Raw genomic sequence first — 22,371 nt, 5'->3', positions numbered from 1 at the left:
GTACATTTTTTAAAAACTTGACAGAGTTCATAAAAAGAGAGAGACCAAGTAATGTTTGCTGTTAGGAATTCAATGACCATGTCACCTTGAACTTAAGACTCTCGATTCCTCACTTTCTCTTATTTCTACCTTCCTCTCTGCTGTAAAGAACAAGTAAACAAACTGTAGAAGCCTAGAGGGTACACATGAGTCTATACATTCCATCAACTGCAAATGGAGCGTGCAAGAAAGGCCTTGTCAGTGGAGACTTAGAATTTCTGTGTAGGAAATGTTTAGGGTAATGTGGTTAGAAGAGAACATTTAGGGGGCCTGGAAAAAAAATTGGCATAACCTTAACATTAAATTCTAATAAAGATACTTTGAAAGAAAGGTTAATTATTCACAAGTTTTTATTTATAAATCATATTAAAACATTCTAAATAAATCATCAGATTAAAAACAACAATCTAGTATAAGAAAAAAATATATTATTCAGATTAATATAATAATAAGAAAACATTCCATTGTTTACCACCTAAAAAATCATCTCTTAGGTGACATCAATGTGATTATGGAGGAACATTTATGCTATGGCAACATCCCTAGATGTAGAATCTAACAACATAATTTTTACTCTAACACCAGGCCATGAGTAAGTAAGACAATCTGAACTAAGAGACCAGTAACTTCAAGCAGTATTCTCCACTTTTTCTTGGTATTATTGTTCACCTAAGAAGCCCATGAAACTTCGTGAAACAAAATAGTATGGAATAAAGTCTGTCAGGGAGAGTTGATCTTTGGGGAACCACAAATCGTTGTAACACCTAAAATATTATTGCTCCCAAGAACCAATTTTTACACCCTTGGGGGTCATAATGATTATGTTGAGAATGCATGCCTTACAGGAAAAGGAATGGTAATACGCATTGTTGGTAAACCCTGGATTTAATTACTACACACTTTTTAGGAAACTATCTAGAAATATATAAACATATCCCATATTTCATATCCCATATTTCTAGACATTCCATATTTCTAGAACTTTTTTACTGAAGTACAAGTACCAAAAAACATGAGGTTACACATAAAAGAGTGTTTATATAAGCATTACTAGTAGTGGCAAAAGCTTGAGTTCATTAATACGGGAATGGTAGAGCAAGTTATGATGGAGTCACCATACATCTCTCAAACAGAAGAATCTGTATTACTGACCTGAAGAGATGTCTATAATGATAAGAGAAAAACAAATTAGAGTGCAATAAGCAGTTATACTTTCAGAAAAATGACAATGATGTGTGAGAACTTATCAGTTTCATTTTTGTATATTTTTGCTCTATTAAATTAGTTTCTAAAAGCATTTAGACCTCCTTTAACTTAATATTTTAAAAATGTCAAATATGAGACAAGTTAAAGAACATGGAAAAGTTATAATTGCACCAGACACAAATATATTTTATATTAGTCATGTTGTTGGAAAAGCAAATGTTTGATCTCCTTGAGAAAGTTGCAGAGAAACAGCCAACTAACCAAGTAGCCAACTTTAGAAACCAGTCTTTAGGTAGGTATTCTTAATTTTAAATTGTCTCGCAGAAAAAGCATTTTTAAAATAATAAGAACAGAAGCTATATCACCTGATTCAAGTATTACTTAATGTACACTAAGCTTGGAATTTTAAAATTATACATGTGAATTCTAACTTCCTTAACCTTGTGTTCATAGAAACCAATATATTTAGTTGCCCTTAGGTAATGTGCTGATCTGATTAAGAAAAAGTACACTTTTCTCTCTTTCATAGATATAAATATATGTCCTGAATTATTATTGACACATTTACATTTTAATTATAAATATATTTTGCAGATTTATGATGGAAAAGATAAAACGACTCATCTACTAGGTGCTTTTACTGGTGCATCTATGCGCGGACTGACACTTAGTAGTACTTCAAATCAGCTCTGGCTAGAATTTAATTCCGATTCTGAAGGGACAGATGAAGGCTTTCAACTTGTGTATACAAGTAAGTATTTTAGAAGAGTAAAATGGTCAAACACTGGGGTACTGCATGTATATTAAATAATTACATTGCTCAAATTGAAATGATATCCAACATTTGATTATTAATTTACAGCTCCTTTCTATATATATAATTTTATTTGACCCTAACAACAGCCCAGTAAGTTACAAGTATTTTAGCTATTGCCATTTTACAGTTGAAACAACTCAGTTTGTTTTACAGAGGTTAAGTAATTTTTGACTCCGGGTTTATTTACTTAGGTATTTTTAAGTAGCAGGATTCTCCTCATCCAGTATTTAAGTAATACATATCCAATGTTTGAACTCCTATCTTGAACTGCAAAGATGCAATGATTATTATTGGTCAGTTATAAATGATAACTAAAAGGCTTCAGGTTATTTCACACCAAAGAGTAACTAAAGCTTTCAGTTTGTTCTGCTTTTGTGTTGACTTGTTTTATAACACATACTTTCTCTCAGATCTATTATCTCATTATATTAAAGTCAGCTATTTTGACTATTTAAATAAGTTGAAGTTCAAACACTAAGAACCAGGGGTAGGTGGGTTACATCAATTGTTATATGATTAAATGGATGTGTTTTACTAGTACCATAATATAAGAAACAGACTAATTACACCAATGAAAAATAAATTCTATTCAAATAATATATTTCTTGATTTTCTACTCTGTTCAGGATTCTTTGCTAATAAAGTGCAAGTAAAACAGGTGTTACTTCCTATGTATTTAATAAATTTACAATCTATCAGATCAAATTGATTCTTGGAAGGTCAGAGTACTCATTAATGTTGCATGGTAAAGTAAGTAGCAATACTCAGAAATCTTTATTGCTAGAATGCTTGACAAAATCTACTGACTCCTATAAATTTTCAAAAGAAGTCAGATGAATGGAAATTATTATAGAAACTAAGAAGTTAAAAAGGTTACAGTATCAAAGATAATCATATGGGATCTTAAAGGGAATTTGAATCAAATTATAATTTGTGTAAAGAGTCTATCTTAATGGTATAAGAAATAGTAGACAAGAGAATACAATGACTCATTGTATGAAAACATTTTTGTCCATAATACTGAGAGATTATCTATTTATTTCAGTACTTTTCTTTCTACCTGTTAAAATTGTTACATCACTAACATTAACTAAACATAAATTAACAAAATGAACGCTGAATACATATTTTTAAATTCTCAGAACTGTGTGTACAATGTGATTTCTTATGAGTCTTCCTAATGAAAAATAATAGTCCAGACAAATTGTGTTTACAAGTATTGTTATGTGGTGGACTAAAAGTAATGATATTGAGTACTATTGCTCAAATATAATTGGTGTGACCTGCTCACATGAGAAAACATTTTTTTTTTTTTTGATCTGCTGTCCTCTTTCTCTTTCTCTGTTTTCTAACAGGGCCACTGATGATTTTAAAGTAATATTGAAATGAATGACACAATGTTTACATAATGGTTTTTGTTCTGCATCATTTTGCATTTCTTGTATTTTCTTTTTTTTGAGACAGTTTCACTCTTGTTGCCCAGGCCGGAGTGCAATGGAGTGATCTCTGCTCACTGCAACCTCTCCCTCCCAGGTTCAAGCAATTCTCCTGCTTCAGCCTCCCTAGTAGCTGGGATTACAGGCACCAGCCACCATGCCTGGCTAATTTTTGTATTTTTAGTAGAGATGGTGTTTCACCATGTTGGCCAATCTGGTGTCGAACCTCCAACCTCAGGTGATCCTCCTGCCTAGGCCTCGCAAAGTGCTGAGATTACAGGAGTTAGCCACCGTGCCCGGCCTGCATTTCTGCTTGTCTCAAATATTTATGGGTTTCAAAGAGGAAACCTGGATTTTTTTGTTTTGATACATAGTATCTATGTAGCTTGAAATTATTGATGCAAAATAGTGGCCATTGTAGGGCACACCAATGCTCAGGTGTCTGCAATGAGTAAGATCATTGATTTTATTGTCATTAGTGTGAACTTTAGAATTTTAAAAAATAGATATTTTAATTAGCAAATATTTGAAGTCACATTTCTTTTCTTAATTAACAATTAATTGGCTGGGCTCGGTGGCTCAAGCCTGTAATCCCAGCACTTTGGGAGGCCGAGGCAGGCAGATCACCTGAGGTCGAGAGTTCGAGACCAGCCTGACCAACATGGAGAAACCCCATCTCTACTAAAAATATAAAATTACCCGGGCGTGGTGGCACATGCCTGTAATCCTAACTACTAGGGAGGGTGAGGCAGGAGAATCACTTGAACCTGGGAGGGAGAGGTTGCAGTGAGCCGAGATCATGCCATTGCCCTCCAGCCTGGGCAACGAGAGCAAAACTTCGTCTCAAAATAAATAAAATAAAATAAAATAAAATAAAATAAAAATTAATAATTGTCCATTAAAGGAAATGTTTGTTTATGAAGATTGGAAACTATAGAAGTGGGAAGAGAGTATAAAGCTGTCATTCTTAAAAAGGGAAAACATACATTTATAAATATTTTTTAGTCTTAGAAATAAAACTAAAAATTTCAGTATCGTATCTGTAACCAAAATGTTTATAGCTTACTTCTAAGGTATCTTTGGGTATCAGTAGACAATTTTGTGAACCAACAGCTGGGTTCTGAACTGTATTCTCTCAGAAAGGGCTTTAGAAATAGTGATGCATCTGTTTTTAAGTGTATTTGTTCCTAAGTATTACTTCTTATTTTTATAGTGGCAATTCTTCTGCATATCTTCAACTATCTAAATAGTTAACCACAGATTTCCTATATTTAAAAGAAGTTTGTTTCCATCCTCCAAGTATATACTATTTGTTTTCCAACCATACACTTGTGCCCAGGCTACTTTCTATTTTGTGCATGTCCTACTGACTTTGGATAACAATTGACCTTCAAGATCCATCTCAAATATTTATTCATGAATGTTTATCCTAATTCTCTCAGCTGGAATTAACAGATATTTCAATGTTTCTTTTATGGTAGTTTATATATGCAACTAATATAACAGTTATCACATTGCATTGTGGTTATACTTGTTTGCAAACATATGTGCATCGTTCTTCAACAGGCTATTTTCCTTCATAGCATCTTTAGTCCATTTAGTTCAATTGCATCTTCTTACATATTCTTGATGAGTTAAGATGTCATCCGAATATGAATTTTATAAAATGCTTTCATGATAGTAAAACGGTTCTACTAAGCCACATATTTTAAATATTCACAAAATTCTTGGAAGCAGTAATTATTCAATTCCTGAACATGATAGAATGTGCATCAGTGGTTCAAACAGGGAAAATGGGAAAGACCAGGATTTCGTGTTTAAATCCTCATATCCAGTTATTCCTAAGGCCAACTCTAACCCCGTCCATTCTGTGGTATATTTCCCTTACAATGATTCCAGTTTCGTTTCTGAAACATCTAACTGAACGAATCATAGGTATTGCAGAGGAGGTCACAGTACTCACATTGAGAGAATCAGAACAGGAACGAGAACGTTTGTCTAGGGAGGATCAGGTAAGACTTCATAAAGGAGGCCATATTAAAGGTCGGGTTGGTGGTTCACAGAAAAAAAATGGTGGGAAGCATTACAGGCAAAGAGAAAAGAATGAAGAAAGACACAGAGATTAGGAAGAAATTCAAGGAAAATAATCTAATTCAGATTAATCCCACATATCTTGATGCTTCTCACAATTTCTAGTGGGAGAACAAGCAGGCATTTTTTGGCCATCCTATCAAATGATACCTGCCCTATTTAATGATAGTCACCCTCTATTCCATTATCTATTTTATTGAGTTAGCAACACTTGCCATTGTTTGATTAATTTCAGTTTTGGGTAGATAAAATTGCATTTGGCTGAGATAAAATGAAAAAAGTATGTTAGAACAGACCTTTAAAGTGCATTTTATTTCAATTATCTTATTGGTCCATTCATTATATAATTGCTAAGTATAGCAAATGACCTGGTAGACACAGTGACTTAAATGTTGCTTTTGGCTTTAAGTAATGGAAAACCTTACCATGGCCTAAACAATCAGGGTTTATTTTGTTCATATAAGAAGTGAAGAGTGAGAAAGTAGGTAGATCTTAATTCAACTACTTAACAAGATCAACAAGGATTTTGCTCCTGTCTTTCTGCTGTGGCATGCCTAGAGGGTTCACTTTTTATTTTCATGTTTGTGGTGACATGGTCACAAGTTGGCTACTGTAACTATGGGCATGTTTAAGGCATGAAGAAAGGAAAAAATGGGTAGTGCCAACCACATATACTTCTTTTATCAGAAATACAAAATCTTTTGTGGGAATCCCTGTAAGATACTCTCTTATGTCTCTATCCTAAACTGGGCCATATGGTTCTGCCTTAATTTTCCAGCAAAGCAGCCTGGAATATTCAGTATGCAGAAGACTAAATAATTGGTTTAACTTTAGACCATCATGATTCACTGCTGGATATAGTTAGATTATAGCTGGGAACAAAATCAGAGTTGTTAGCAAGGAAGAAGGGAGATATTGAGAAGACAACTTACAGTATTTACTACAATGTACAGCTGTCACCAATATTAAAAAAAAATAGGTTAAAGATACTGAACTAATACCTGCTTCTATGATTAATGGTGTCATGGAAGCCCAGAAACTCTTGGGTGTTTATAAAGGAAAAGTATTTGGCTGACTCATGATTAATCGTTTTAGCTCTACTATGGTAAGAAGACTGTGAGCTTCTCTCAACTTCTTCCACCAACAAATAAATTATATGCATACCTAGTATGAAAATCCTATACCACACTAGACAGGGAGAAAATATCCCATTCCCTTTTCTTTTTTCTTTTCTTTTCTTCTTTTTTGTTTTTTTTCAGTGACTTGCCCTGTCGCCCAGCCTGGAACCTCTGTCTTCTAGGCTCAAGCAATTCTCCTGCCTCAGCCTCTTAAGTAGCTGGGATTACAGGCATCCACCACCATGCCTGGCTAATTTTTTGTATTTTTAGTAGAGACAGGGTTTTGTCATGTTGGCCAGGCTGGTCTCAAACTCCTGACCTCCAATGATCCACCTGCCTCAGCCTCCCAAAATGCTGGGATTACAGGTGTGAACCACCATGCCAGCCCCATTCCTTTTTCTAAAGCAAATTAAATCTGTTCAGTCTTCATCTTCAGAGTTGTCAAGAAAAATCTCATTTAGTCTTTCTGGGGAAATAGTCTTCTCCCAAATAAATTTCTCAGTCAACTCTAGTTTGATCTGACAATTAAAGTGTGGACAGCTGTACTGTTGAATATAAAACATGTGTGAGATACACTTAGATATTTACGACCTCTAGGGGATTTCACTGCTCTTCCATCCCTCAAACCTCCCAGAATCCAACTCCCTTATTGAGTCAGACTAATCCTCCTCATTCTTCTCAAAACAATTACTGTCATTTATTCTTGCCTTTGAGAAATCTGAAACTCATCCCAAATAAATATCCAAATGAGACATAATGTCAGGTACTTTACGCGACACAAGTTACTTGTTAATTTCCCTGTGAGGAGGAACCAATAAAGGCATACCTGTTCTTCTGAGAGAGTACAGGGCGTAGGGTGAGAGAAAATTACTACTTCCTTCTAGAGTTGGAAAACAGATTAGAAATTGAGATCACAATACAGTATCCTTCCTAAAACATCACTCTGTTCTCCATAATCCTATAACAGAATTCAGCAAAACCCAATAGGATACTCTGCCCAGATTCCTTCAACCTCTCAACACACATTTCAAGAATGATTTCTAAATCTGGCGTATTTTACTCTCTCTCTAAAGGCTAAGTTATAGAGATATCATTTCTACTTGTTCACCTGGCATATCTTCTCTTTTACTCTTCTCTTGAAATTTACTAATTTATTTATTATTGAAATTATTAGTCTGGTCATAGGCTTAAATTTTATCTTTTCCCAGTGGAGTGTTATATATTGAGAATATAGAGAACAATTAATAAGAGAAAGTTCCTTCCCATAAGAAACTAACTTTTTAGTGGGGCAAGACATAAAAGAAAGTTATGAACAAAAGGTAAGAGAACTACATTTAGAAGTAATTTAAAACAGGGCAATGGGATAGATAGTACAGATGAGACCACTTTAGCTAATTTGTTCAGACTCCATCTTAGAGGAGATGTTATCTGAGTTGATACCTCAGTGATAAGAAAGAATAACCACATACAGGCAAAGGGTTCTAGGCAGAGGGAGTAGCAAGTGCAAAGGCCTAAAAGAAGTCTGAGCTTGAGTTCTATGCCTGTAGCTAAATGAGCAAGGAGAATGAGACAAAATGAGAGATAAAGTTGGAAACTGGCAGTAGCAAATAACCGGGATTCATCATCTCATGCCAAGAGAATCGAGGTCAAAGACACAAGAAGCGGGTTTAGGAGCAGAGGTTTAATAGCCAAAAGAAAGAGCAAAGAGAACAGCTCTCTTTCTTGTGAGAGAGAGGGGTTCCCAAATGGGACTTCCAGCCCACAGCAGAGTACACCAGATTTTATAGACAGGCTTATAAGGTGGTGTCTGATTTTCATAGGTCCCAAAGATTAGTTGAACCAGGTATGACATTTACATAACACACCAGAAGCTGGCTGCCCCACCCTAATCTTATTTTGCAAATGGGGTCTTGGCCTGGCCTGCACCATGTTGCCTTCTCCTTACTGTGTGCATTGCTGGCAAAGAGAAGAGAAGATGGAGCCACCATTTTGAACATGCCTAGTCCCAAATAGCCTTTTTCTATTGGCACAACTGCCAGCATTCACCCATGTAAGTGTCCAGCTTGCTTGTCTATGCTTGCATCTTGATTTTATAAGCTGCTCTTTGTTAGAAAAGAAAATGATTTGGCGGCCGCTTTTCATTAAAAGGAAAAACTTACCAAGAACTCCCATACCCTCACTATCTGCCTGAATAATTTCTTACCTCCTATATCATCAGGGGCGAGGTGGAGTATAGTGCGGGCTTGGATTTTATTTAAAAGGCACATAGAGACTTTGGTCATTATCATAATGTTCAATATAAGAATTACAAATAATAACAGCTAACATTTATCTACCACCTACCAGATGCAAGGTATAACCCAAAGAGGGAGATGGTATTATTATTCCCAGGGAGAAAAGAGGAAATAAAAAGCATAGCAAAGTTACCTTACTCACCCAAGGTCACATAGCTAACAGGTACAGACATGGAAATTGAACCGAGAGTCTTTGCCTCTAGAATCCATGTCTCTAACCACTATGCTATACTAGCTCTGAACTCAAGATTTGAGTTTTTCAAGTCTTATAGATTTCAAGTTTTATACATTTATATATATTTCAAGTTTTATAGATTTGATGTATTTTTAAAACTGTCCATGTAAATGTAAAAAAAAAAAAAAAAAAAAAGAGAAATGATGTTAGTGCAGTTCTTCCCAAAGAAACTTTTGTCATTTTATTCTTAAGAATCTGAATTTTTTTTATTTTTGTTACATTTACTATCGGGGAAAGACTTACTCCTGCTATCATACACATTGTTCTTGAAGTCTCTAAACTCTATTTGTTGAAGATTATTTAATTATAGATTCTTTTAGCCCTATTTACTTGTAGTTATCCTACTTTTATTTTGTAAAAAGGAATTGAGTATTTTTAACAGCCATCTATTACAGAGCCAAATTGCACCCTATTGATGGATTATACTATTGTCTTATCAAAAGCTGACCTGCTAAATATGCATGTTGCCCAGCCATTAGTCAGTACTCTGGGCTCAGATGTTTTCTTGTTATCTCCTCTGCACATTTAATTTACAAAAAATCCCACTAGAGAAATGTTCATTATCCCAAGAGAACACTGTAAATATATTTGGATGTTCTCAGCCTTCCAGTTTTGTTGCTTGAAGTCAGTTAATAATCTACATGGAGCATGGCCATTTCAAATTTTATATTCAAATTAAAGATGGGCATTAACTAATTTGTGATGCTTTTTCTTGCATACTAGCCTTGTGAATATACAATAAATTAGTCTTTAATTTAGTTACCGGTTTGTTGTTGGCAATGTAAATCATAAAAAATTATCAGATGACTTATTAACTCTACCTTTATTTTTACTATATAACTCATTTAATGCAAATGCAAGTAGAAAATAAGTAAATTACAAGGCAGCAACAAAGCCACTCCATGTGGTTCTATGTCCTATAAACCAGTTAGCAGATATATTTGACATTTCTTACATTTTTAAAATATCAAAATAAACTGGGTGATAAGGGAGGTATTGATCAATGCTGCATGATATAGTCCAAAGTATTCTAACTGAAATACTAAAGAAAAATTTCTTAATTAACTGTCATTTACATAGGCAATATTAAATTTCTTCATACTAGAATAATAAAAGTATCATTATTTTCATAGCCTTCACATCACAGAAGTTTAGTAAACTTAAACTTACATATCTAAGGACCTACTAATTTACACGTTACATACAATTAATTTCTGGCAAGTTGAAGACCTAAATGTAAATATCAAAACTTTAAAATGTTTAGAAAATAAAAGTGTGGCTTAGAAAAGCTGTGTCTTTAACATAGAAGAAGATTTCTGAAATCAGATACACAAGCAAAAATTCATCAATAATCAGTAGCATTTCTGACCTTCTAAGCACTCCTGGAAGTGTAGAAACCAAAAATCTGGCAAGTACATTTTCCAGATTCTCTTGCCAACAAATATCTCTGCTTAGATTCTGCCAATTAAAGGCAGACCTGTGAGAGCTGAAAGGTGAGATTGATGGAGAAGCCATTATTTTCCACCAGCAGCTACAGGCAGGAGTGTGGTGCTGGCAGGTGGTTGTATGCGGCAGCAGCTTTCCTGAACTGCTGAATTTCCTGAAAGCCAGCAGTGGTCTTCTGACTTTCACACCCTTTGCATTTCCAAAATCATCAAGGCCTCAAATTTCTTGTTTTGAATCTTAGCTACACACAGTACATAAGAGGCTTCTGTTTTCCTGACCAAGTCCCGGAAAAAAAGAAAGGAATGGAAAGGAGAGGGGAGGGGAGGGGAGGGGAGAAGGAAGGGAAGAAGGAAGGGAAGGAAGAAGGAAAGGAAGAAGGAAAGGAGGAAGGAAAGGAAAGGGCCAAAAAAACCTCCCTATAGAAAGGGACACTGTAAACAGAAGTGAAACGTTTTAAAAGGAGGTATTTATATAATGGAAAACATGCACTCTCTAGAAAAAAAAAAATCCTACAAGTCAATAAGAAAAAAAAAAATAACTTAAAAGAAAAACATGGGCCAAAACCAATTTCACAGTAGAGGGAAGTTCAGCAGAACAAAAAAATGCTTAACTTGACAGGTATTAAGAAATGAAAAATTCTTTTTTAGTTTATAAGTGTGATGATTAGGTTTTCATACTCGTGTGAGATGTGCCTTCCTCAAACCTTGTTACAACCTCTGCACATTACCCATTGGACATGAAAAGAAAAAAGAAATGAAAATGGAAACCCAAATAAGATGCTATGACACCCTCACACAGTAAATAAAAATTATAAAGCTGTATGCCACCAAGTACTGATGACAATTTGCAGACATTGAAACTTATAAACTTTGGGGAATGTAAATTGGTAGTCACCTAGAAGATTAATTTGGAAATATCTAATAAAATTCAATTTCTGGATATATTTAGATTACACCAACTATACATTTAGGCCAAATGCCCAGTGCTGATTGGTTTTAACCAAGTTAATATTCAGTCAAAGATGGACATCACCAGCCTAGAATGTGGTACAAATACATGATGTACAAGATACAAACTTAGCATGTTTAATATTACTTACTAGATTATGTCTAACAGATTATAATTTAGGAAAGTCTGTCAGTAACATATTTTCTAGTAAGAACTTTATATGTAGGACTGAAAGCATCCGCCATTAAAAAAAAAAATCCTTTTATCTTAACTCCTGAAAGCAATTGGAAATGCATAGTAATAATTTCCACAAGCTGTTTTTGCTTAAATTCTTAATTTCTATAAACTAAAAACTGGAAAGGATTGTCTTCTTAAAGCATTCTTCTAAAGTTGTAGCTTTAAAGTTTGATTTTTTATAGTTTGATTAGTGGGAAATACGTGGTATGTCAAATTTGTTTTTATTAGTTCTATTAATGATAAAAAAGTATAACTCTTCTTCATCATTTTCTTTTTTTCTTTATTCCCTTTATATTCTTTATTATATCTCAATCGCAGAGGATTATCGCAGCTGTTGTTTGTTATCTTGAAGTATTTCCTGTTCATGAATTTTGAGGTGGCAAAGTTGACATTCTAATTTATAGTTAAATTCCAGAGTATTTAATGGTCAATGAAGATATGTTAGTTTTATGTGCCAATAGTAAAAACTTCCAAATTGCTAAATAAAAAAAGAAATAGATTGTTAAAAAGGAAATTGGGAAAGTATGTTAGCTAAATATGTTAGAGAATTATGCTTGCCATATATGTTAATAAAAGTTGATATAATGAAGTTGATATAAAAGTTGATATAAATGAAGAGGTCTTCATTTAAATATAAAGAATTTTAAAATAGGATGTTTTCTTGCAAGACTCATGGCCAAAATGGAATTTAATCACCAAATATTAAATATAGTTCCCCAAAATTATTCTGCCTAATGTTATGAATTAAGCTCACCAACAATTCTATAGAGATTAAATTTATTGCATAATAATATAATATTCATTTGTCTCCTTGCATTATATCAACTTTTATTAATATATACGGTTTTGGCAAGCATATTTCTCTAACGTATTTAGCTAACATACTTTCCCAATTTCCTTTTTAACAATCTATTTCTTTTTTATTTAGCAATTTGGAAGTTTTTACTATTGGCACATAAAACTAACACATCTTCATTGACCATTAAATACTCTGGAATTTAACTTATAAAGTATATATTTATATTTTAACTGACTTAAAAAAATAAAGGAAATAAGTCTTTTTAAGTTACATAAAATATATTTTATTACATTTAAAAATGAATTTTCACATGTCACTTTTATTTTTAAATGATGTAAATTATGTGTATTACTGGTAGTGTTTTGCTAGTAAGGTATGACATTACCCTATGTGAACACATAGTTATTGTTAAACAAATTGAGAGAAATTATGTTGAGGTCGAAATTTTACTATTTATCTTTTAGTAAGCCAAGACAGAAGTTAAGTAATGGATTAGGAGATTTTGGTTGAATCTTGAGGACAAAATGAACTTTACATCTTTAAATAGTGCATGCCCTATAAAAACACGTGTACATGTGCAAAAGGAGACATAGAAAGATAGCATTTTCGTAGCAGTAAAAAATTGGAAACAATATAAATGCTGCAAAAGCAGTTAGTTTGGGAATATGTTAACCAATGGAATACCACAGAGTAGTTAAAATGAATACAATGTGTGTGTGTGTGTGTGTGTGTGTGTGTGTGAGTGTGCGTGCATGCGCATGCATGGGTATATAATTATAAAGATAAAATGCAATACCGGGCAATAAATGAAGCCACAGAATTTTTAAAACCATTATATAATTTATAAAATGTATGAACACTTGCAAAACATTATATATTGCTCATCGATGTATAGATATGTGATAAAAATATATGTGCAAGAATAATAAACTGAATTAGAATATTTACTAGCTCTCCGGGAAAAAACAGAAAGAGACTGGGGAAGAATACAAAAGAATCTTTAACTTGTTTTGTAATAATAACATTAATGTGAAGATGAATTAATATGAATGATAATCTGAATATTAATCTGAATTAACATTGATATGAGTCTTACACAACTATGATACAAAACTAGAATCTGATAGAGCTAGTGGATGAATTTGTTGTTATCCTTTTTTTTTGTAGATTTCAAATAATAACTTACAAATAAATTAGATATCTTTGGAGAAATATGCTACATGGTGGCAGGAAAGGAATGAAGTCTCAGTTTAAGGTATTTTGAAAATCAAAAAGATCTAGGTAATGGGGATTATCAGTTCATTTTTGTTCTAGAAATTTTCATTTCATCAGCATATAAAATTTCACAAGCAGTGTTGAATATTTATAGCATATGCGGTTTTTCATACACATCTTTATTTAATTGTCAGTTTCAAGTATTTGAGCTTTTCAATGAAAAGACTAGCAGCTGAACGTTTCCATAAAGACATTTCTGCATATTTATGAATAAGCAACAATAATTCCACCAATTTGGACAAAATTATGTTGTGCTTTGTAGCTTATATACTATTGTCCATGTGCATTTTCAGCTACAATGCAAAATATTATAAATTATCTTAATTTACAAAGAATATATCCATTTTACCTCATCACCAGCAATTCCCAACCACATTTACAGAAAATTCAAATTAAGGAAGGATGAATTTGGCAATAAACCTTGAAAACAGAGCTTGATTTCCATTTTTATTTTGAGAAATGATATATGGTAAAACTCAAAATACATTGCATCTCGAATGATAAACTGAATATTATATCTGCTAGAAGAAATGCAAACTTGTAATTTTTGAGCAAAGACATTTTAAATGTAGTATTCAGTATGCAGATCCATGCAAAGTAATATGTTCTGAAATTTTAAAGTTACTATTTCTGCTGTTTCTTCTGTGTTTGAGAGACTGACCTGGTTGACTATTTTTTCATTACATTTCATTATATGTGTCATGATTTGAGTTAATGACTGCTAACCTCTTTATGGCTATGTCTCTGAAGCTGTTTGCATGTTCACCCAGATGGGGTTATCATAAATTGAGACATTCAGGAAATTCTTGAAACTATTTTTAAAAATGGTCTCTCAAATTTCAGTTTCTTATCAGCATTACTTTATTTTTCAGTTGTCTCCTAGAAATAATTGTGTCTAAGAATCCACATTCAATCATGAACATTATTGAGCATTACTGAGCATCTAGCCTGTGCCAGGATTTGTGCTAGATAGGTACTGTGAGAAAGAGGGAGAGGAAAAAAGGAAAGAATTTCAGCTATACAAAAGCAAGGAAAAGAAACAATCATTGCAAATGAATTCAAATGTACAAATAATTCTATGATTTAACAGAGGAGGAAGTGATTAAGACCCCTTAGTAGAGACTAGGAAAGACTCCTAACGTTCTCTGAGAGATAATGTTTATCTCAACTCACAGAAATAATAGGATAAACTTAGTACTTAGAACTATACAAGTTCTTGTGATTTTATGTATGTTGTGACAATCTAAAAAGTCACTGATGCAAATTAGTGATTTGACACAAGTGAGCTAATGTACACTTTTTTGCTTTCTAATTCAAATCTAGATTAATTTGGTCAAGATTCTATGCCTATAAAAGTGATGTAGATCTCTTTTTGATCACCATATAATTTAGGACACAAATAAAAGTTTTTTCTCCAGCATTTTTGTCTTAACTGATTTTCCTCATTCATAAAACTATCTAGAATATTCTTAAAGTTTTTCTATCCTCAGAAGCTGTAACTGACATAAGTTTTCACCTAATTCTCCTTGGTGTATTTATTACATCATTTACCCTACATTTTTATATTTTGCAAAATATTAAAAACAGAAGAAACTATATAGCTAGGGCAGCTTAGATTTTGATCTGTTTATATCAGGTTTGGTTTATCTTTTGAAGTGTCCTTTTCCAGTTCCTTCAGAATCTTGATTGTGTTGTGTTAAGACTGCTGGGGTTTTTAGCATTCACCTTTATTAACTTTACTTTGGATATGCAAATGAGGTATTCAGGATGAAGATAGATTCTTATTAAGTAATATAATGATGATGATGATGTCTGTGTCAGCTCTCCTTTCACCCAGTCCTTACTCCTGGGGCAACACGATGAATACCTAATGAAAAAATCTACAGAAGGGGCCAGGGGCTTCATAGACAAAGGAAGAAAAACAAATGAGCTTATTCTGCTGCTTTCTCCTTCTCCTCTCCTAGAAGGTGGGAGAAAAACCTATGCTCCTTGGAGATTGGATGGAAAGGATCATGTGTTCTTACTCTAACCTTTTGTAATGTAAATATATCTATCTAAGGGACATATTAATCTCCCATATCTCCAACTTTTATGACCTAGAGATTTCTGTAAATTTCTGGGCCTCACTCTTCATTGAAATGTAAACATAAGCCTTCCTCACAGTTAGGTAAATTTCTCTGGAGTTTTCTCACTAATCATACAGTTGTAAATTAACTTCTCAAGTGTTGCTCTTAGCCCAGGATCTCAGTTTTTAGCAAATTCATTCAGAAAGCCCCAACCCTGTAGAAACACAAAAATATTATCTCTACATCTCAGAATGACAACATGTGGGAAGCCTCTATTTTTTTTTCCTGTGAGAATTTCTAAGAACTATGCTTTTTCTGGAGAAAGTAGAATATAAAAATTTAGAGTTCATCAAGCTGATTAGTATATTAGCTTGATAAAGTATATTTTAAATATGAGAGTATTCACTTTCTTCTAAGGTTATACAACTAAAGCAGTCTAGTTATATTTGCAATTGACATATTTGTCACTTGGCTAGTTATTATTTCACATATTTTGTCTTAATTTTAAAATTTTGGTGATATGATCTTAATAGTTATGTTGATCCGTAATGCAAAACCCAGTTCTCTGCTCACAACCCTTCTGACACCATATATGTATGTTTCTTCCTCACACTAACCAATTATCCAACTCTGGTGTGGGGATAGAAAGATGTGATACCTTTCGTCACCATCATACGTTGGTCATGCTGATATTCCTATAATAAAAGATAAGTTAACAAGAGAAAAGCATAATAAATTTATTGAATCATGGTTTTATATGACATTAGAGCCTTCAGAAATAAAGACCCAAAGAACCAGTAAAAACTGTCTGTTTTTATGCTGCGGTTCAGTGATGAATGGACAGCTACGTAGAAATGTCATTGGACATAAAAGATATAATCTATCAGTAATAGATTGAGAAGGGAAAACCCAGCAAACCTGTTTGTTCAAATTCTTCTTGACCTCTTTATGGAGCTTTCCTTTCCAGGGTGTGGGGCAGGACCCCTATGGAATGATGGTTTTCAAGGGAGAAGGAAGAAAATGACCTTTCTAGGTTCTGTGGCTCGCTTTGGGGGAGAGGTTTTCTAGTTTTTATGATGCACCTTAGGGAAGAATAATTCTGGCTTGTATGACTTGCTTTGGGAGAGAGAAAAGGGGCAAGGGGCAGAAGGGCAGAAGAAAGAGAGACCTTGCTTCTGAGGCCTTCTAATTGCTTTTCATTCAAAGCACTCAGCATACCAAAGTGCCATACTTTGGAGTATATTGTTCTGAGCGCCAGCACTTGAAACCAACTTGATGTCTGGTAATTCAGTTCCATTCTAACACTACTTGCAGTTAATATAGACCCCACAGTTTAGGGGCTCAATCCCACAAGAATGCCCACACTTCAGATGCCAATTGAAAATCTAGGCCTCTTGTATTTCTGACTGACGAGCTATAAATTGGGGTTTCCCATAACTTCCTCCTTGAGTTTGATAATTTGCTAGAATGCTCACAAAACTCAGGGAAACATTTACTTACCTTTATTGGTTTATTATAAAGGATATAAATGAAGAGCTACCAAAGGAAGAGGTACATAGCTGAGGTCCAGAAAGGTCCCAAGTTCAGGATCTTCTGCCCCATGGAGTGGGGATTTGGAGTATATCACCCTTCTAGCACGTGGAGGTGTTCATGAATCTGAAAACTCTCAGAACCCCTCTGTCTAAGATTATTATGGAGATTTTATTACATAGGCATAATTTTTTTTTTTTTTTTTTTTTGAGACGGAGTCTCGCTCCGTTGCCCAGGCTGGAGTGTAGTGGCGCGATATCGGCTCACTGCAAGCTCCGCCTCCCGGGTTCACGCCATTCTCCTGCCTCAGCCTCCCGAGTAGCTGGGACTACAGGTGCCCGCCACCACGCCCGGCTAATTTTTTTTTTGCATTTTTTTTTAGTAGAGACGGGGTTTCACCGTGGTCTCGATCTCCTGACCTCGTGATCCGCCCACCTCGGCCTCCCAAAGTGCTGGGATTACAAGCGTGAGCCACTGCGCCCAACCTAGGCATAATTGATTAAATCATTGCTCCTCAGTAATTGACTCAACCTTCAGTCCTTCTCCCCTCCATGGAGATGGATGTATATGACCCAGCCATGGGGATGGCAATGAAAGTTCCAACCCAACCTTCTGATCATATGGTTGGTTTCTCTGGCGATCAGCCCCCATCCTCCAGGAAGAACTTCATTATAGAAACTTAGGTATGGATGGCTTATTATAAATAACAAAAACTGTACTCTCACCCTTATCACTCAAGAAATTCCAAGACTTTTAGGAGCTCTGTGCCAGGAATCAGGGACAAAGAACAAATATATACTTCCTGTTATATCACGGTATCACTCAGAATCTACTATTAACTCTAAATCACTTGAAGCAGACAGGAAGCTTAATACCACAAGCCATGGTAATTATATAGACCATGGGGTATCATTGATAAACTTCAAAAACACAACACATTTTAATTTTCAAGAAAAAAAAGGTCTGTATGGTTGTTGTATGATACGGAAATTAAATATGGTAAGAGTAATATGACTAGGAATAAGTATGTAATCATCAAAAATAATAAAGGAAAGGAATGATTTGTATAGATTTAAATCCTCCTCCTAAGTTTTGTCTTTAATCAATTTATATTTTTCTCCCAGGTTTTGAACTCTCACACTGTGAAGATCCTGGCATTCCACAATTTGGATACAAGATCAGTGACCAAGGCCACTTTGCTGGTAGCACCATCATTTATGGATGCAATCCAGGCTACACTCTCCACGGAAGTAGCCTTCTCAAGTGCATGACAGGGGAGAGAAGGGCATGGGACTATCCTCTGCCTTCCTGTATTGGTAGGATACTGTCATAGATTTTCATTGAATATTTCTGTGAAAACTTTATCAAATTCTTTGCATTTTTAAGAAATTCTTTCTGTCCTCATAAAACTAACACTTTATATCAAGAAATTAATGAACTCATAGCTTGAATTTGATAAAAGAAAATTAATGGAAAATGAGAAGGTCCTTTTCATAACTTTATTCATTATTTGCCCCATAATCTTATAGTTTGTGGGAGACAATATGGTCTCTTTGAAGTCATTTTATTTCTGCTACCTTGACATAAAATGGAACTCGTTAGTAAAATGTTAAGACTTTTAATTATACACATTTATTGAATTGCACTGGCCAGATTTTTTTAATTTACAAAATTATTACCTATTGTGGAATCAAGGTGGATTAGAGAAAACAGTAACCTATTCTCTTTTCTCATGCATGTTACAGCATAATGTTCAATTTCAATAGGAAAAGGAATGTGAGAGTGCCATAAGATACATTGCCTTCGTGAAGCTAGAGAGCGATCATTTTCTGTCTTCTTTGCATAGCTGGGGTACCATTTTATTCCTACCATCTTGTAGATTAGTTAATGCATAGATGGGTTGGTGGGGGTGGGAAGGTAGATAAACAAATATTGACAGGTGTGGATAGAGAGCTCTCTTTTTCTCTTTTTCTTTTCTGCTCCAAAGACCAAATAGGTGTCAGATTGGAATACTAGGACAACAAAGGAAAACAACTTTGTAGCAAAACACTAACTCTCCAGCAGGGAACATTGCAGTGATTCTTCAGCCTTTCTTTTTTTGATGGCATTTGTAGAGGCAGAAATCCATTCTGTGTCAGGCCTATATGGATAAAATTGACTCAAACCTTTTATTTTTAGAAGGTGTATTGAGGTATAATTGATAGACCCGAACCTTTTGACAAAAGTAGAATATTTCTATTGGTTTTTGATACGGTCAACGTAGGAATTGCCATAAAACTTGCTAGAATACAAATAGAAAATATGAAATTCTAGTTATTATAGGCCTTGCAACTAATTGTGTGGTAGTTTTGATGCTGAGACCGCTGTTGGTTTATTAAAACATTGATTCATGCAGAAAACAAACGTTTTTATCTAACTAAAATGCAATCACAGTTCTTTTCAGACGGCATCTGAATTTTGGAGAGATTGTGAGGGTAATACCTAAATTAATAATCAAATTAAATTGCCAAAAGCTAGAATATGATCAATAATCAGCCCATTGCCATTGGTTATGAGAAAAATGTACCACTGATTAATTCTCTCTGATGTGAATATGAAATATGTTCAGAAAAGCTTTAAGAGTTTAATAGCACAATACCATAAATGTATAAAAATTGACTTGCCATGCTGTTTTTAAAATTAAAACCACAAACAAATACAATAAAAGCATATATATTTTTATGTGTGTTGAAACAAGCTGAAGATATTCTCTACTTTTTGGAAAGGTTTTATACAAACGGAAGGATATTTAGTCTGAGATCAGAAGGTTTTAATTATGTTTTCAGCAAATCAATGCATTTTATGTTTACAAGTACTCAAAATCAAAACACATTGACTTGATATTGCACAAGATTTCACGGGTAGGGTAATCTTTTTTATTAAAATTCTAATGATGGATGATAAAATAAATTTAGCAGTTATAAACAGTTGGACACATGGTGAGTGATACTGAATAATTTGATGATAACAGAAGATGAAATTCTATTTTAGATGGTGTTCTATACTCGCAATGATTAATAGCTTTAACACTTGGCCTATGGTTATAATATCCTGTGCTCATTAACCTTAAATATCTACTACAGCTATGTTTTAGCCTCAGTCAAATAAGGAAACTTCTCTTAATTATTTAGATTATTTGTAGGTAATTCTGTTTCTGAAGCTTATTCGTTGATCAAACAAAAATTAGTTTTTGAGGCACCGTAGCTGGAAGGATTTAACCTGTGTCTCTTCTTTAAACACTGTATTTCATTTTATTCTGCAAACATAAGTTTTATATAGAATATGAACTCCAGTATTACAGCATATGACACTGGCTCATTTGAGGTCAAAATGCCAGGTAATATTTTATAACAAAAAAATATAGGGGGAAACAGCTATGTTTAAGTTCAAGATGCAATATAGTGCAAAATTCTACAAATGACTATAAATTAGTCAAGAAGAATAAGTATCAACTCTGTTCTCAAATTAAATGTATGCCCCAAATAGTGATAAATCATAAACACATGATGAAAAATGAATTAATACAATTATGTTTACAGATTCTCAAACAGGATTTTTGTTAGAAAAAAATGAAAAACCATAAATGGTGATAACATCTTAAATACTAATATCTTTCTAATTTAAAAATCTCCCGAGCGTGTTATTATAAATTAGATTAAATTAATGTTGCAATAAAAGATAATATTCCCTTAGCCCTCCATGGGTATATCAGTCAGGGTTCTCCAGAGAAACAGCACCAAAAGGATATCTCTCTTTCTCTTTGTCTCTGTCTCTCTCTTTTTTTTCTCTCTCTCTGTCTTCCCTATCCATCTATCTATCTATAGAGCTTTATTTAATTTAAGGAACTGAATAATGCAATGGTGGGGGCTGGTAAGTCCAAAGTTCAAAGGGCAAGTTAATAGCCTAGAAACTGAGGCAGGAGTTGCTGAAGTTTTGAGAAAGAAGTTCTTTTTTTTTCCCCCGGGAAACTTAGTTGTGCTCTTAAGGTCTTCAAATTTATTGAATGAGGCCTACAAGTCAACTGAGTGTAGATGTTATCCATATCTGTAAAATAGTTAATAAAATAACTGTCGCTAATAGCCTAGCCAAGTTGAGGCATGAAACTATCCATCACAGTTTCGTGCAATATAGTATCTAAAATTGTTGAAACGAGTTAACATATATGCAGCCTACAAATTTGAGCCATTAGATTCTAGTGTTATCAGGTCTCTTCCAAATGCTAAAACTTTCCTGCTTTGACCTTCTTTGGTCTAATAATAATAATAATGATCAAAAATAAAAAGTTTAATTCAGTTATTTAATCTAAGATAATAGGAAAGTTGTCAGAATCAAAGTGGAGTCACTTGTGTTAAAAACTCTGAAAAATAGAACTGGGAAAGCCATAAGGGGAGGGTTCTCATGCACAAGTGCCTGATAGCAAGAACTATCACAAAAGATTCAAATGTGTAAGGCATTCCACAGTGATTTCCTTGTTTCTAGGGTTTAAAGATGTAGAGCAATATGCTAACTAAAATACTTAGTTTCTCTCTTTTACAGTACAGAGACTCTTTCTAGGTTGTTCACTTATGTAAAATCACTCCAGTTATCACAACAGTATTAAATAGTATTAAAATGGAGAAGGAATCCCCTAAAATATAAAAATTTAATTATATTGCATGACAATACTTACATTCTTAGTTTGATAATTTTTATAAAAATTAGAGACCACATTAAATCAAAACCTAACTAGATTTTACTGAAGTAAGGAATCTAATAAAAAATGCCATTTTGGCTTTTGGGAGAGTACAAGGGAAAG

General features: G+C 33.9%; 1 protein-coding gene and 1 non-coding gene across 4 annotated transcripts in view; both read left to right on the top strand.

Moving 5' to 3' along the window:
* Positions 1-22,371, top strand: part of CSMD3 (CUB and Sushi multiple domains 3) — a 1,218,611-nt gene that overhangs the window by 866,697 nt on the left and 329,543 nt on the right. For all 3 annotated transcript variants that reach the window (XM_055287089.2, XM_055287087.2, XM_055287086.2), the window contains 2 exons: positions 1,840-1,996; positions 18,662-18,853. In XM_055287089.2, the coding sequence (XP_055143064.1) occupies positions 1,840-1,996; positions 18,662-18,853 (349 nt within the window). The remainder of the gene's footprint in view (positions 1-1,839; positions 1,997-18,661; positions 18,854-22,371) is intronic.
* On the top strand, positions 11,318-11,419 carry LOC129487107 (small nucleolar RNA U13). Its single transcript, XR_008659229.1, has one exon. It is a non-coding gene; the product is annotated as a small nucleolar RNA U13 (small nucleolar RNA).

The sequence above is a fragment of the Symphalangus syndactylus genome, chromosome 7, assembly GCF_028878055.3.
Source record: "Symphalangus syndactylus isolate Jambi chromosome 7, NHGRI_mSymSyn1-v2.1_pri, whole genome shotgun sequence".
NCBI classification, from domain to species: Eukaryota; Metazoa; Chordata; class Mammalia; order Primates; family Hylobatidae; genus Symphalangus; species Symphalangus syndactylus.
Note: the sequence above shows the minus strand (reverse complement) of the source record. Positions and strands in the feature narration are given on the sequence as shown.